Source organism: Festucalex cinctus, chromosome 6, assembly GCF_051991245.1.
Source record: "Festucalex cinctus isolate MCC-2025b chromosome 6, RoL_Fcin_1.0, whole genome shotgun sequence".
Taxonomy (NCBI): Eukaryota; Metazoa; Chordata; class Actinopteri; order Syngnathiformes; family Syngnathidae; genus Festucalex; species Festucalex cinctus.
In genome coordinates this window covers 11,782,005-11,798,658 of record NC_135416.1, presented here as the reverse complement: position 1 = coordinate 11,798,658, position 16,654 = coordinate 11,782,005, and the positions used below count along the sequence as shown (strand labels likewise).

The window sequence follows — 16,654 nt, the reverse complement described above, 5'->3', positions numbered from 1 at the left end:
ACTGTAATTATGCAAGTTTCTTTTGGACCAAACAGAATTTATAATAATATTTATTTATTTATTTATTTATTTATGTTGGCAAAAACTTAAAGTTTTTGCACTGTGCAGTAGGAAAAACATTTATTTATTTGGTAGAAAAAAAGAAAGAAAATGTTTACACATTTAAAAATATTAAGACTAATTAAAAATAAAAACACTTCTGTAATTATGTAGGTTCCTTTTGGACCAAACAGAATGTATAATGATATATATTTATTTATTTATGTTGGCAAAAACTTGAAGTTGGAGTGCAACATGTGCACTGGGCAGTCGGCCGATCATTTATTTTTTTGGTACAAAACATAAAAATGTTTAAATGTAAAAAACAAATAAAAATATTAAGACAAATAAAATTCTTTGAGACACAATAATTATGCAAGTTCCTTTTGGGTGAAACAAAATGTATAAAATTAGTTATTTTAAAATGTTTTTTTTTTTTAAATAAATTTAAACAACTCAAAAATTTGTATTAAGAATCTTTTTTCACGATTATGGTGATTTTGTAATTGTGGAGTGTAACAAATGAAATTGTAATTAAGTTCGATTAATGACACAGCTCTATTGAATTGTACATTTCATCCAACAGTCTATAATGACACTGCCTTCATTTTAAGCTGACGTATAATGGTTGTAGCTGCTGAGCCGATCGAGCGTCTTGACGTGATTCGAGAAAGTGGAATCGGGCGGCTACCCTGGCTGTGAAGTCCACAGCGGCTCCTCTGTTCAGCAACAGGGTGGAGACATTCACGTTGCCATAGTGAGCGGCGATGTGCAGAGGGGTGAAACCACTCTGTTTGAGACAGGGGAGGGGCAGGAGAGCAGAGGAGAGGACAAGAAGGAAAGGAGAGGGAGTCATGGTGGAAACAGCAGGTGAAAACAGGAAGAGCACTTGCAAAAGAAAGAAAAAGTGGTAAAGAACAAAAACATCATTCTACTGTAGTTGCATTACCATGAGGCAGCATGCTTAAAAAATCCACACACATACTGACATAAAAAGAAGCATACAAAATCAGCATGCCCTGAATAATACATGCAACGCTGTCTTCACTGCCATACTGGTGAAAAAGTCCAAGCGTGTACGAGAAGAAACACAACAGCAAACTGCACAAAGCATCTACTCTACGTGAATCGCCGACAGACAAAATGGACACTGATCGATAAAAGCGCTAAAACTACAAACAAATCTACAGTACAGTCAGTCATCGATGTGTTCGCTCCTTACCTTCCCGTTCTGATAGACATGGTGCAATTTGATTAAGAAACAGAGTTAACTTAAAGTTCGTAAAACACATCAGATATCATCGGGCTTAGGTGTACGCATGCTGCATGTGATGGAGAGAAAAAGAGCAGTAAGGAAATAAGAATACTGTACTTTTTAGTAACTGCTAATAAAAACTGAGCGGAATTTTGAATACACGTGATCTAAGATTAAACCAAATTATGTGGCAATAATATTTGCGAAGACTGTGAGCCATGCTAGGGTACTGTTTAAATTACATGCAGTCATATTATTCCAGACTGTCATTTTAGCATGCAAAGTCCTGAAAAGGGGAAAGCTAAAAACAACAAAACTTGAAAAGATGGTCAAAGGAGACAAAAATGAATTTGAGAGAGCGGCGACGAGTCGGTTGGTGTACCTCGGTAGTTCTATTGACCATCATCTGGTTAGTAGGCAAAGAGAAATTGGAGGATAGGGTGTTGGGTTGGTAAGGTAAGGAAAGGCTTTCACCACCACATAACAAACAAGGTCAGTCAACAAGGTCACACTGAGGAAAAGACAAGGAAGCCGTTGGTAATGCACTTTTTAGAAGGCCAATTCATTGGAAATGAAATCAAGAGGATTTATCCTTTGATTTGGAACGATGATAAGGAACAGTGTCCTTATCATTCAACATCTGGCCATAATTCTTTCAGATCGTATATCCTTTTAAAACCACCGTCATCCTGACCAGTATTATACATTCATAAGAAATTCTTTGAGTTTGGCCCAAGGCAACTTGGCTACACTGAATCAGTGCTCCACTGCATCCATGTTTATACTGTAACTTCACGAGGCTGTCGTTCACCTTCCCCCATTTTTGTTTTCCACTATACTGTCCACTTTTGTACCCCCATCCTTTCCCTTAAGCCAGGGGTCACCAAACTGGTGTCGGTAGCCATCAGACAGCCAATAAGGACCACATGAATAGCTTTCTGGCCAATTCTAAAATGGCTCTTCAGTGATGGGACATTGTGATGTCCAGGATTGTTGTATAAGTGAACATTTAGTAGATGCAAACAAATTGCAATGGACTTATAGAAATGCACGTATTATTACTAATCTTACCTTATTTAATTTCTTATGACTGTGTTTTGGGTTGGGCCATTGCATTATGATGTTGAAGTTGTCAGTTGTTATGCAGTTGTTATGTCCCTTATGATGATGATGATGATGATGATGATGATGATGATGTATTTGTCAATCTTATTCTGTCTATGTTTTGTCATTGATTCTGTAATTGTTATGTCCCTTATGATGATGATGTCAGTTGCTATGCAGTTGCTATGTCCCTTGTGATGGTATTTGTAGTCGCTATGTCCTTTATGATGATGATGTATTTGTCACTCTTATTTTGTCTAGTCACTCTTATTTTGTAGTTGCTATGTTCCTTATAATGATGTTGTCAGTTGCTATGGAGTTGCTCTGTTCCTGCAGTTGCTATGTCCCATGTGATGGTATTTGTAGTTGCTATGCAGTTGCTATGTTCCTTATAATGATGATGTATTTGTCACTCTTATTTTGTCTAGTCAGTATTATTTTGTAGTTGCTCTGTCCCTTATGATGATGTTGTCAGTTGCTATGCAGTTGCTATGTTCCTGCAGTTGCTATGTCCCTTGTGATGGTATTTGTAGTTGCTATGCAGTTGCTATGTCCCTTATAATGATGATGTATTTGTCACTCTTATTTTGTCTAGTCAGTATTATTTTGTAGTTGCTATGTCCCTTATGATGATGTTGTCAGTTGCTATGCAGTTGCTATGTTCCTTGTAATGATATTTGTAGTTGCTATGTAGTTGCTATGTCCGTTATGATGATGATGTATTATTTGTCACTCTTATTTTGTCTAGTCACTCTTATTTTGTAGTTGCTATGTTCCTTATAATGATGTTGTCAGTTGCTATGCAGTTGATATGTTCCTGCAGTTGCTATGTCCCATGTGATGGTATTTGTAGTTGCTATGCAGTTCCTATGTTCCTTATAATGATGATGTATTTGTCACTCTTATTTTGTCTAGTCAGTATTATTTTGTAGTTGCTCTGTCCCTTATGATGATGTTGTCAGTTGCTATGCAGGTGCTATGTTCCTGCAGTTGCTATGTCCCTTGTGATGGTATTTGTAGTTGCTATGCAGTTGCTATGTCCCTTATAATGATGATGTATTTGTCACTCTTATTTTGTCTAGTCAGTATTATTTTGTAGTTGCTATGTCCCTTATGATGATGTTGTCAGTTGCTATGCAGTTGCTATGTTCCTTGTAATGATATTTGTAGTTGCTATGTAGTTGCTATGTCCGTTATGATGATGATGTATTATTTGTCACTCTTATTTTGTAGTTTCTAGTGTCAGTTGCTAGGCAGTTGGTATGTCCGTGTTTGGGTCGTGACTCCGCACCTCACGTGACATCATTATTGTTAGTAGTCATTAACTTGATAAGTGTCTTCACATAGATGATTATCATATGCCATATATCAATAATGTAATTTGAGCAAACTTTTTTATTTCAGAAGCGTGTAACAAACTGGTAGCCAATGTTATGGAGCTCTTTTCAAAAAAGTTGTTGACCCCCCGCCCTACACTCTCGACGTGCCGCCTTAAATCCAGCCCTGTGGCAGCCGCTCACCTTGGACTGGACGTCAGCATTGTGGTCGTTCTGGAGGAGCAGCGCGGCTGACTTGGTGTCGTCCTTGCGGGCGGCGATATGCAAGGCGGGCAGGCGCACTTTGCCTTTCGTGTCGTGCTCCAGTAAAAGGGACACCACGGCGTTGTGACCCTGCTGGAGTGCGATGGCCAGTGGGGTGAAGCCATCCTTTCAGGAGCACAGAAAAGAGGGAGATGGATTATAACATTAAAGCATGATGTCACATAAATGTAAAACATATGGATTCGTTTCTATAAAGTTACCTCTGTTGCAATACTCTGGTTTCCGTCATTTTCCAGAAAATATCTTACAACCTCCAAGTGATTCTCCTGTGCTGCCATGTAGAGTGGCGTGAAGCCATTCTGTGTGGTGAGTGCAGATGCACACAGTTCACAAATATTGTTTGTGTTATACAATAATCAACCATTTGATCAAGCGAAGACTTCTCACCTGAGACTGTGAGTTCACGTCAGCTCCTCTCTTTACCAGGAGGCGGACCACCTCTTTTTGCCCAGCCAGCGAGGCAATGTGAAGGGCGGTGTTTCCTTTCTGTGGAGTCAAGTAGGGGTTAAGTCAGGGGTGTCAAACTCATATTAACTCAGGGGCCACATGGAGGTAAATATATTATTAAGTGGGCCGAATCGGTAAAATAATGGTATATAACTTAAAATCAATTGCGGCATTTATGCGCAAAATTTCGTGGACCAGCCCCAAATTACGGAGTTCAACTGTCATTATATTGTTTAAAAAAATAACACTAATGCAAATGAAACGTGGCAACATATTGCCTGTATGAGTTCTGGGCGTATTAAATCTACCTGTTTTGCATATATATAGTTCCCAGAATGCACTGTGTGGCACAGTTAATGAAGTTATAAGGACGTTAATGGGTTAGGGTTAGCTTAACCCCCCTAACCCTAACCCTGTCATATATGTATTTGTGTTACCAGTAATTGAATTTGTGTCATATTAACCTATTTATGTTGGTCTATGATAAAAAACAAACAAAAAAAAAACATAACTTTTAAGTTGTGTGTAAAATAATGGCTTCCAGGGCAATTCCGTGTACAAGTTACATTACCCATCTGAGGACTGCTTGTGAAATTACAAATTTATATATTTGCTTGTTATGGCTGGCTGATTAATTGGTCCGACGTTCCAATTTTTTATTTTTTATTTTTTTTTATACTTTACAAAGTCGTCTCGCGGGCCGGATTAAACCCCTTTGCGGGCCTGATCCGGCCCGCGGGCCGTATGTTTGACACCACTGGGTTAAGTGGTTCCATTAACATGTACATGTACATTGGTCTTCTTTCTATCCACTTCGTTACAGTATATATCTTCTCATGGCATAATTTTATGTGAGATACAACCCACTGCATATAATTACCAAAGGCTTCAAAAGGCCCAAAGGCGAGTGTTGCAAAGTATGGCCTGAGGGCCACATACGGCCCGCTCCATTCTTTAATGCGGCCCACCAGGCATTTGTATTAAAAACACGTTGCATTAATTTCTACCTAAAATATGTTCATTGAAATGTATTTATTCACATTGCATTTATTTTGTTTTCAGAAATCTCATTACATAATTGGTTAAACAATTTATAGTAAATAATTAAAAAGATCACAATATAAAAACAATTTTACATGTAAAATTGCATTTTTAAAATATAAAATAATTGCTTGTTTACTTTTCTAATTAAATTAAGACAATATAATCCCATTTATAAAAGAAAATCTATTTTCTGCTGTTAAGTAACTTACAGATTTTATCTCTTTAAACATCAACTATGAATGACCTGGCCAATCTGAGCATTTTAAAAATCAAATGTAGTCCTTGAGCACAAAAACATGCACAATTCTGATGTAAATTTATTACAGTTATGTTAAAATCCTACTTACTTTGCCTGTACGGGTTAGAGGTTTATGATTAGAGGTGTGCAAAATTTCCGATTCTTAGATTATTCACGATTCGGCCGTGGAACAATCGAGAACGATTCACAAAAGTCCAAATTCCGATTATATAAATATGCCAAGGGAACCGAAACTAAAAGTGGACCGGAGCGGAAAGTACGCGGAACTGAAACGCAGTAGCGCGCGCGGTCTTCGGGACGCTTAATGGGACGGACCGAGAGTACACATCCACAACTCACGCCTCGACATTCAAAACAACAACAAGCATGGCTGAGCTGACCAACCCACCTCTTCGTCAGATCAGACCTGCTCCGAAAAGGCAAACAACTTCAGGCGGAAGTATCAGCTAGCTGGCTGCAGTGCGTCGGTTAGCGTTCTACAGGGCGCCGCGCAGTGATACGAACGAACGAACAGAAAAGTAGTGGCTGGCGGTAATGGCGTCTGACTTTATTCAGAAAAGAGTATTGTGGTGGAAATGTATCACGCTTTTGAAAACAAATAGTTTTTAGAAGAAAAAGGCTTTATTTCCGAGACCCCAGCCAGCTTGCTGGACTATTTTCCTCTCGTCCAACGTCGAACATGAACGCGTGTCACCGAACGCTGTCAGAAAGAAGTCAGTGCTGATCGCACACACGGGAGGTGAGGATCAAATTGAGATTCATGTTAAAAAAAGCCGAACGATCCCTTTAATGTTTACACGTTCATGTTTACACAAGTTAAAAAGCAGAAAAGCACTTGAGGTTTTTTTTTTGTACCTCTGGGAAACTTTAATGTTTACATGTTCATCTTTACACAACTTAAAAAGCAGGAAAGCACTTTTTTTTTTTTAGGCATTTGTATTGAAGTAGTAGTTCACATTGTCTTTCATTTATATCTCAGTGCACTTTTGAGTGGATAAAAATAATATATTTTTGCTCAATGCTATGTTTTATTCTGTTGAAGACTGAATATACTTAAAAGCTGTTGTTACAGAATGAGGACTTGAGTATTTTATTTACTGTTTTGAACTGTTAACTTGATACTGAAATAGTAGTTTATTTAGGCCTGAGAGGACTTTTGTACTATTTTTGTAACTAATGTACGAAACATTAAAAGCACCAAAATACATTGTTTTTTTTCTGCTGCCTGGGGGGAAATCAATAATCGTTTTATAATCGAATCGTAGTCTCTGAATCGTAATCGCAATCGAATCGTGAGGTGCCCCAAGATTCCCACCTCTATTTATGATTGTCTTCTTACATAGTATTAATACTCGGATAAATCCAGTTAATGACTTAGCCTGGGTGTAAGTATTTTATTTTAGCATTAACACTATGTAACCTAATGGTTGCTCAATAAGACATAAAACTCTAGTATTAAATGTTGTTGACCAAATTGAAACAATGATTAATGTTTTTATTTTGGGAACCTAAAGATTCCTGAAAAGCAAATACCAAAAGCCACACTGGTGTCAATGAAGGACTCGGGCGATGGATTCTCTGCTGGCTGTTAAGAGCGGAGCATGAGACATGGAGAGAGTCACATAACAAACAGCTTATCTGACATTCATTCCTGTCACAAGTCCAGTGTCACAGCCCCCCCTTCACTGAAGTTAATAAGAAATAAATAGTTATCATGTTTATTTATTCTTTTATTTCTTTATAATAGTGTGTTTTCACCATTTCTATATTGCCTTATATGTTTAACCACACGCTGATAAAAATAAAACCAAACCAACCACAACAAAAACCCGGTAAGTATACCTTTGCTTTGGAGCTGGAACGGATTAATTGTATTTCCATTCAATTCAGTTGGACACATTACTTCGATTAATGAACTTTTCACTACAAACAGGCTCACTGAACCTATTCATTTTGTAACTTAAGGTTCCACTGAATCTTGGAGTATATGTATATGAAACTACACCTTAGTGGATGAATCAACGGGTGCTCCTCTCTCCAGTAGTTCGTCCACTAGATCCTGGTGTCCCTCTTTGGCTGCCAAATGCAAGGCATTCAAACCATTCTACAACGATAACAGACAGAACATAAGAAATGTTAGCTATGGATATGACTATAAATTTGACAAGAAATTTCACTGCAGTTTCCTGACATGACATGACAGAAATGATTTAGCTTTAGTGTCATATTTTGGTTACAAACACTAATATCAGGCTGAACACATCCTGTATGTGACGGAAATGTCGACCATCTTCTGTTGATTATGAATCCGAATAAATCCGGGATCTACACCATATTTTTTTTTTTATATTCTCAGTAGTTGTAGTCATAGTAGTTACCTTTTCAGTTATGCTTGTAACAAACACAACTGAAAAAGAAGACTCGGATTTGTAGTAGTACAAAACAAATACAATCCCGGATACACACCAAAATATGACAATTTTCTCAAGTTTTGCGAACATAGCATATATGGAACAAGGCAGACAACCTACTTCCACTTTCTAAATGTCACTTGGTGCAGAACAATCTACAAAATAGCATATATTCACCTCATCTTCCTCTTCCTCCATTGTGCACTGTTTCCTTCTAGCTACAAAAGTACTTCAATGTAGTCTCGTCTCCACCATTCAAACTCTCCTTCCTGTCAAACCAGTATCTCTATCTCTTCAGTTCTTCCCAAAATATCTTCTAACGGCTTCTTAAACTGTGCTCCAAGATGGAATCTTGAATAATGGCGCCCCAACGATCAACAATGGTCCACAGGTTTTTCGGTCCAAAGTTGCAAACGTGTCCTCCTCTTCTTCCCCGTGCCTGCTGGCTCCGAAGATTAGCCTGGCACTGATGTCAATGAGGAGCTGCAATGTTGCTAACACCTCCACTACCGGCACCCCCTTTCTTCACACGCGCGCGTATGACATGCACGCACACACACAAAAACACACAAACAGATGGGGGGAAAAATTGTAGATGTGCACACATGCACAGGGTAAGACTTGAGTTCCTAAATGCCATAAGGGGTGTCATGTTACTGCCCTCTTTCTGCACAGTCATAGAGGGTAAGTAGGACACCCAAGTACATAAACAGGGGTACTCGTATTTAGAGGCAACTTAAATGTCATCCTTTCAAAAAGAAAAGAGGGCGGTCCTCAGGGAGCAAACTATGCCAATCACCGTGTGGCTCAGTGAGCAACATGAGTGACTTTAAAAGGGTTCATATGAAGGTTGCCATTATTTTGTGCGCAAAAACACTCAAAAAAATAAACATGCATTTATGAAAGAGCGTGCAAATACATTGTAAATCTACTGTAGCCTCGAAGGGCCTTTTTTTTTTTTTTTTTTTTTAACTGAGCTATAGCATTTTTCTAATTAGTCAAATGTGGCCTTCCCATGAATGTTTGGCTAATTGAAGACACAAAATGGCGCATAGGTGTGTTTGTGTAAATGTGCCCTGTCAATGGCTGGCCACTAGTCATTTGGGGGGACTACATATCCAAATGGGAAAAATTCAAGTTCACTCATGACCCTGGACAGGGTAAGTAAGCACTAGAAAATGGATGGCAAATATCTTTCTGATCACTCCAAGGACATAAGGAGGCTACAATGAAGAAAAACATTAATTTTCCACAAATAAAGGCACATAATAATGAGAATAAATTAAGTTCTAATTTTGCAACAAAAAAAGTCACAATTTTAAAAGAAATACAAAATAAATGTCATCATGTTGAGTTTGTATGAAATACAAATACAAAAAATGGCAATAAGTTTATAATTGTATGAAAAGAGATTTATTATACTATGGGACATTAGCAATTACTAATGTACACATATCATAACAATATTTCAACTTCTGCACTGAAGTCAGGTAAGTATAGAACTCAAAAATGTAGTTGTTTGAATAAAAAAAAAACATAAGGTACACAAGGTATTATTAATTATTAATAATGTACTATTAATAATATCTTTGTAAATGCAGAGTGTGCAGGTGTGCCGAACGATAAGCTTAGTGAGCGTATTGCATAATGTGCACTACAACATCATAATCTCCATTGCTACGATCAGGTTGGTGTGGTTACGCTGAGTTCATCATACGCATAAGAGCGTTCGTGTGGTCACATTGCCAGCGCTCTAATGCCGTCCCATCAATGAATTATAAATCACACGGCCTCGTGAGTCAGCGATATTTTTGTCACTGCAGTGCCAAAAGGCAAAAAAAATGAAGCAGCTTCCAAATGTGCGTCACGATGATCCTCGCTGCACATTTGAATGTGCATGCAGCCTCGCAGGTTTTAGCTTGTCATCAAACGGACACAAGCAAATCCCACACATCAACATACGTGTTTTTGGGGATATCTCACTTATAGTACCTTCAGTTTAGCCATAATAACTTGACATTGCAAGTTGTGGTCATTAAAGAACAGAGTCATACAAATGTCCACGTAATAAAGATAGAATGTCAAATTTTGTGCCCGTAAGACAATAGCGTGTGTGTACACGCACACTCACACACTAAATCTCTTTTTCCTCTGAGCCGTAACTACAGGCTTCATTTAGCTAATGGAAATGCAGCTAGTCAATCAACGACATTTAAGTGAACTCCAGTCTAGTTAGATTGAACGGAATGTCCATGTGACCTTTTCACATGCTAACTAATGTCCTATAGTCCAAAGCATCCTGTGAAGTTAAATAATAAGTGAAGACGGTAGAGGAAATAAAGTCAACACACGCAGGTTTAAGTGTAATATCACTCACAGAGGATTAACATTTGGGCAGATTAGAGGGGAGGTACGGCTTTTTAATTGCGGCAATGTGAGTACGAAACAGATGACGAGCACACATGCTTGGCACAAACATTCACACACAATAAATTCCCGTCTTTTATCAGATATCTTTTTGCCTTTCTCATTCATGAAACCTGTGAGGACTCTTGTTTTGACCGTCAGGAGGAGTGTCTCTTGATTCCAAACTAACTTGGCAAATGTTGGCTTTTGGCGCCACACTTGATCTCGTTGCTGCTTTCCAAGATCGTTGGATTCGCTTCTAAATGAACGTATGACGTTATACCATCTCTAAGAATCTACTAATGCCACTTTTCCCGGATCTCAATGAACTAATGTACCCACTCACGTTGGCAGATAAATACTACCTTAACATGTTTGCATAGATTAGAAAGGAACATATGCAGAAATCAGAAAGTCCATTCCAGGTTTTGCTTATATAATTTCATGACTGCTGATGCCCTGACTCAGCTGACCACTGCTGATAATGGCTCCATAATTGTATTGAGTGCTTTTTCCACAGGCATCATTTGGATCCGCTCGTTTCCCTGGAAACAATAATATCTCTGCTAATCACGGGTAAATCAATCCTTTATCCATCGGGATCCTAAGATGATGTGCATGTAAACGGTTCTCCTTCTTGCAATATGAATTGTGGTGATGTGACTAAGTCATACTGCAAGACTGCTGATTTTTAAAGTAATCGTTTTTAAATGTTTTTTACAGTAAAGTGGTACCTTTTTTGTCATAGCTCGGGTTTGATTTTGGTTTGGTTTGATTTTGTCCTCCTGTTTCTTTGAGCTCTTGTCGTCACCTGTTTTGTTATTTTGTTCTTGTGGGCTTCCCCGTCTCGTCAAACCTGAGTATGTCCACCTGTGTTTGCCTACCCCCTCCTAATGTGTCAACCAATCAGCACCCTCTGCCACTTGTGTCTTGCTCAGCTGTGCCTCGTTGTGTCAATTAGTGTTTGTATTTAGTCTCTTGTCTCCCCTCTTTCTGCGTCGATTCATTGTTATCTTTCTCCTGTCAAGCTGCCGGTTTTGTTGCTTTGTCTCGGGTTACCCTTTTGGACTTTTTTTTTCTTAGCTTGTTACTCATTTTTGCCTCCTTGTTTTTGTTTATTTCACATTTTTTTGACTGCATTTTTTGCCTTCTTGCCCTGCTTCCTTGCATTTGGGTCCACCACCACACCTCAATCGTGACAGATGACCATTTTATGCTTAAAAAAAGAATTGGAAAATAGTTTATGTGCAAAAAAAAAAAAAAAAAAATGTTTTGTAACAATCTTAATTTGCAAGTTAAGAAGCCACTATACCCACAAACATTCACATACTGTATGCACCTGAAAATCTTTAATCTTTAATGTTACCCTTACCTGATACCTTTGCCTCTACACACGCGCACACGCACGCACGCACGCACACACACCCCCACGCATGCGCATGCATTGAGGTATAAATAAAATAATGTCACATACTCTTTGGTCACCTGACAAGGGCTCAAATTTGATCATCTGACACATGACAGATATTATGAAGGGCAGGGGTCTACTGTTTCAGAGTGCAACGTGGACCCAGTGTCTGTGTGTGGGGGTGCGCGCGCGTGTGTGTGCATGAATGGGCACTGCCCAATGCACGCTGAGTACAAACAACAGCCACGGTGCTAGGGACAACAAACAGCAGTTAGAGGTGGGTAGCAGCCACTTCCGCTCAGCTGACCAATTAGAGCCCCGAGTATAAATAGCTGCTATCAAGAGATAACAGCGTAATGACACAGCTATTTGCTTCGACACTCAAGATGCACACCTCACCCTCCAATGCTTTAATCCACCTTGTGACAACTGTAAATCACGTTGCTGTCTGACTTTTAGCTGGAAGATATTTTGCACCCTCCTCTTTCCTGACTCTTATGTGGAATGCGGGTGAGGGTGGGTGCAAGGGGGGAAGCGAAGACCAGCTGTTGGGGGATACGGCTGGGATTGGTGGTGATGAGTGAGAGTGGTGGCTTGCGGAGGCACGCGGATGGATTTGTTAATGTGGTGGTGGCTGGATACAAATGCTGAGCAGGCTCCTTTGTGTGAAGTCACCGTGACACTGCACTGACTTTATAGGACACACATTACATTTTGAGATTCAACATTTTAAACAATCCAAACCATACAATGGAACCTTGATTTAATGGATTCTATTTTCACAGACAGCCGCACAAAACGGGCGCATCTCATTTTTTGTATATCTTCTGAAAAACATAGCTTTTTTTCAACACAGCTGGTTCCGCTCGAAAATATGTATTTGTAGATGCAAATAACTACAGGTGAAACAATGTATTGCTGTAGACTGTCATGTTACATTATGATGCAATTCCCGGCACCGAAGGACTAACCACTAACACTTCCGGACTGTCTGATGGAGAAAAGGAGACGAGAGGCACACACTACCTGCATATTAATAATAAGTGTTACCCAGAAAAAATATACCTACATTAAAATATATATTAATATATAATCTACCCAATAAATATAGGGTAACAATTTTCAGCCACTTTAATTGGGTGGGTACATTTAAAATCTTGAGTAAAGAGTACCGTATTTTCCGCACTATAAGGTGCACCTCATTATAAGGCGCACCTTCAATGAATGACATATTTTAAAACTTTTTCCATATAAAGTCGCTACAGTAGAGGCTGGGGTTACGTTATGCATCCATTAGATGGTGCTGCGCTAAAGGGAATGTCAACAAAACAGTCAGATAGGTCAGTCAAACTTTATTAATAGATTACAAACCGGCTTTCTGACAACTCCATTCACTTCCAAAATCAATAAACAGCTGTTTTTTTATTTTCTCTGAGGTAAAGTATCAGTATTAGCTAGCGATCCAAGATGGCGGGATCTTCTGTGCATGCGTCTCACCGAACGTGCAGGGTCACCGATAGCGTCTTGACAGCGGACCTGTTGCGGCTCAATATTGATCCATATATAAGGCGCACTGGATTATAAGGTGCATGGTCAGCTTTTGAAAATATTGAAGGCTTTTAGGTGCGCCATATAGTGCGGAAAATACGGTACCTTGATTCAAAAAGCAGGAAATACTTACATAAATTGAATTAAGTCTCACATTTCTGCTTGCATTCCTTTGATGAATATGTGCATGCATTATCATCACGCATCGCATCAGCCCATCTGTGCCGCATGGCTCAGGTGGTAGAGTCATTGGCCCCCAGCCCGAAGGTTGTGGGTTTGATCCTCAGCTCTTGTGATTGTGTTGCAAGATACTGATCCCCCACACCCTGTTTCTTCTAGTGCTATGTCATTAGTAGCTAAGTGAGAAGACTGTGAATGCCTTAAACGTTGAAAAGCACTATGCGAGTAAAAGCCCATTCAACCATTTTCCTCATATTATCTAATTTTGAGTGATAATTAATTGTGAATCAATTTTTCCCATCTCTATACCGCATATACCGTTTATAACACCCACTCCTACAACATATAATCTGGGTGCCAAAACACGAATTACGATGCCAGTCATGAACTCCGATGAGAATGTTTAGGTTTCTTACCTGGTTACAAGTGCTAATATCGACTCCATTTTTCAAGAACTCGAGGACTTTATCGATGTTTCCAGCTCTGGCAGCCCGCAGGAAACTGGTGTTGCTGTCCGACTGGAAAGAGGAAAACACATTGAAGAGCTTATTAGAGAAGTGCTAAATATTCCCGTTTCGTACCTCTTTGGCTGTTGCATTGCATTATAAGATTTGATTTCAACATTTGTAATGATTTGGACTATTTCGAGTGTTATTTTGCCATGACACTTTGGGTAAGATTTTCTAAATGTTAACCACGAAACACAAAAACTGCACACAAAGCTGTCAAATGTGGAAGCAATATATTTACTCCAGGTTCCTTAAGAATCCAGGCTAGGAAGGAGAAAGGTGACGTAGTTTAAATGGTTACCAGGAGCCGAACCCTCTAACCTGGATTCTGAAATATTGTGCAGGACACCCTGAGGCCTTCTAAATATCTCACTGTAACATAAGTTACAAATGTCCAGAGCAGTTGCGGTTTCAACATGGAATGATTTTCTATTCTTGGAAAGTCAGTGTATATTATTTACATGTTCCAACCGGTTCATGTCTAACATTAGGTTAGCATAAATTCCAGTTTGAGTATTATTAACACTTTTTGCTGTCGTGAACAGTTGCACATTGCTTGATCTAAATATTTTTTGGGGGATTTTATGACATTTTGAATGTTATCATTATTACGTACTATCATTAATATGTATAATGACATGCTATTTTTTTTGAACGTTCAATACATATTTATGGCCAAAGTTATGGCTGGTTGCAAATTGTAAACCTACATCTACTTTTACATAATGTATTTTAGAATCGGTGTTTGATTAGATACAGCTTTCATATGCATTGACATTTCAGTACATATTATACAAACTACATTATGCAAAATATATTTCTCTTAAGAGCATCAGACTCAAACTCAATCACGTCTGGGATAAAGCCACACCCCCGTGCAGGAACAAGAGCCAACTCCCACGTGCGATGTCACAACACATGCACAAAACCCACCTTCATGTCAAAGAACCATTTTGAATATGGAAAAAAAATCAGAGGATAAAAAAAAAAAATAAATTACAGAAACAGAAACTCCTGGTCTCTTACCAGTAATTCATGAGATCCAGATGCCCCGTACAGGTCACTTTGTTGACTCAAATCTTTGTCACTCCAGGTAGTTTTGAACATTTTTTCTGATCTACAGGACATACAAGTTGCCGCGTTGCCCATGATAACCAAATCAGGTCCAAAAGTCGCTGCTCAACTTGAAAACTGAAAGTGACTCGATAAGCAATCCTTCCGTCCAAGTCTTCCCACTCAAGCCCAATTTCCGGACATTAGGCTGACAAATGGTCGATAAATCCTACAGGCCATTAAATGTGTCCATGTTTTCAACCCGCTGCTGCTACATGCTGAATCTCATCCACAGTGTTCAGTAATAAAATCACTCAGTCCCCTCTCGGCCATAAGACCCCTTAGCTTCCCATTTCCCTGGCTTATTCTGAGTTCTCGCCAAGGCCCACGCAGCCCAGCCTCCTCTTCCTCTACCAATCTCTCCCTGTCAGCATGATAACAACTGTCAACTCTCCTGCCTTGGTTATTTTTACCCCTCCATACCGTCTTCCGCCATTGTGTGTGCCCAGGGTGGAGTGCGTGACAGCTGGGCTTGACTTGGACTGGAGTGTGCGTGGCCTTCAGCGCTACTACTCTTCAGGAACGTCAAAAGTTACGATGGAGTGCAGGAGGTCACGCCTGGGCAAATGACTCAGGTCAAGTTTCAGCATTTTGGAAATCTTACGCAAAACCACAGCAGGGTGATGTTTGCTTTGTGGCTTGGTTTGGGTTTTATAAAAAGCAAAGAATTTATCATTTACAGTGAAACACCATATTATTCACTCCTGGCCAAATTTGGAGTTAAAGGTATGTCTTGTATATTCTGGTTGAAAATGATGCCATGACATAAGTTATGTGAGAGATGTCAAATCGAATTTGGCCATAGTGTGAAAAATTCCTAAATTAACTGTTGTAGACCTTTGTGCCAAATGGAAATTGGATTAAATTAAACTAAACTACCTAAACAACCTCAATTACTGATGACCTATCCCTGAGTCATAGGAGTCCATCATGGCTGAAGCTTTGAGCTCTGAAGTCAGGCTGACTGCATTAAATGTGTTATTATGTGAGCTCCCACTATTCACATTGGATAGGGACGAGGAAAAAAACATGAATAACTGATGCCCCTCTGTAAATGCACATTGATGCCACAAGATGGCAACAAAGTAATTATCGAGAGGATCATAAAGTATCAACACCATGCTTCTAGCATGTAAACGATCATGAACATGTTCCAAAGAATGACCTAATAATGTATTCAGTAAATTATTCAACATAAATATCTAAATTCCTGGCAACAAAAGTGAGTACACCCCTAAGCAAAAATGTCCAAATTGAGCCCAGTTAGTCATTTAATGGCTATAATTTGAGTTGTTTTGAGGGAACAATGCATTTACACTCGTACAGTATA

At 39.1% G+C, this 16,654-nt stretch overlaps 1 protein-coding gene across 2 annotated transcripts in view; it reads right to left on the bottom strand.

Moving 5' to 3' along the window:
* ank2a (ankyrin 2a, neuronal) overlaps positions 1-16,654 on the bottom strand; it is an 82,477-nt gene that overhangs the window by 50,064 nt on the left and 15,759 nt on the right. Inside the window, exons 2-8 of one of the 2 annotated variants that reach the window (XM_077524826.1) lie at positions 14,119-14,220; positions 7,755-7,853; positions 4,387-4,485; positions 4,200-4,298; positions 3,919-4,104; positions 1,677-1,700; positions 731-829 (exon numbers count right to left, since the gene is read on the bottom strand). In XM_077524826.1, coding sequence (XP_077380952.1) covers positions 731-829; positions 1,677-1,700; positions 3,919-4,104; positions 4,200-4,298; positions 4,387-4,485; positions 7,755-7,853; positions 14,119-14,220 — 708 coding nt within the window. The remainder of the gene's footprint in view (positions 1-730; positions 830-1,676; positions 1,701-3,918; positions 4,105-4,199; positions 4,299-4,386; positions 4,486-7,754; positions 7,854-14,118; positions 14,221-16,654) is intronic. The other variant, XM_077524827.1, reaches the window with a different exon arrangement.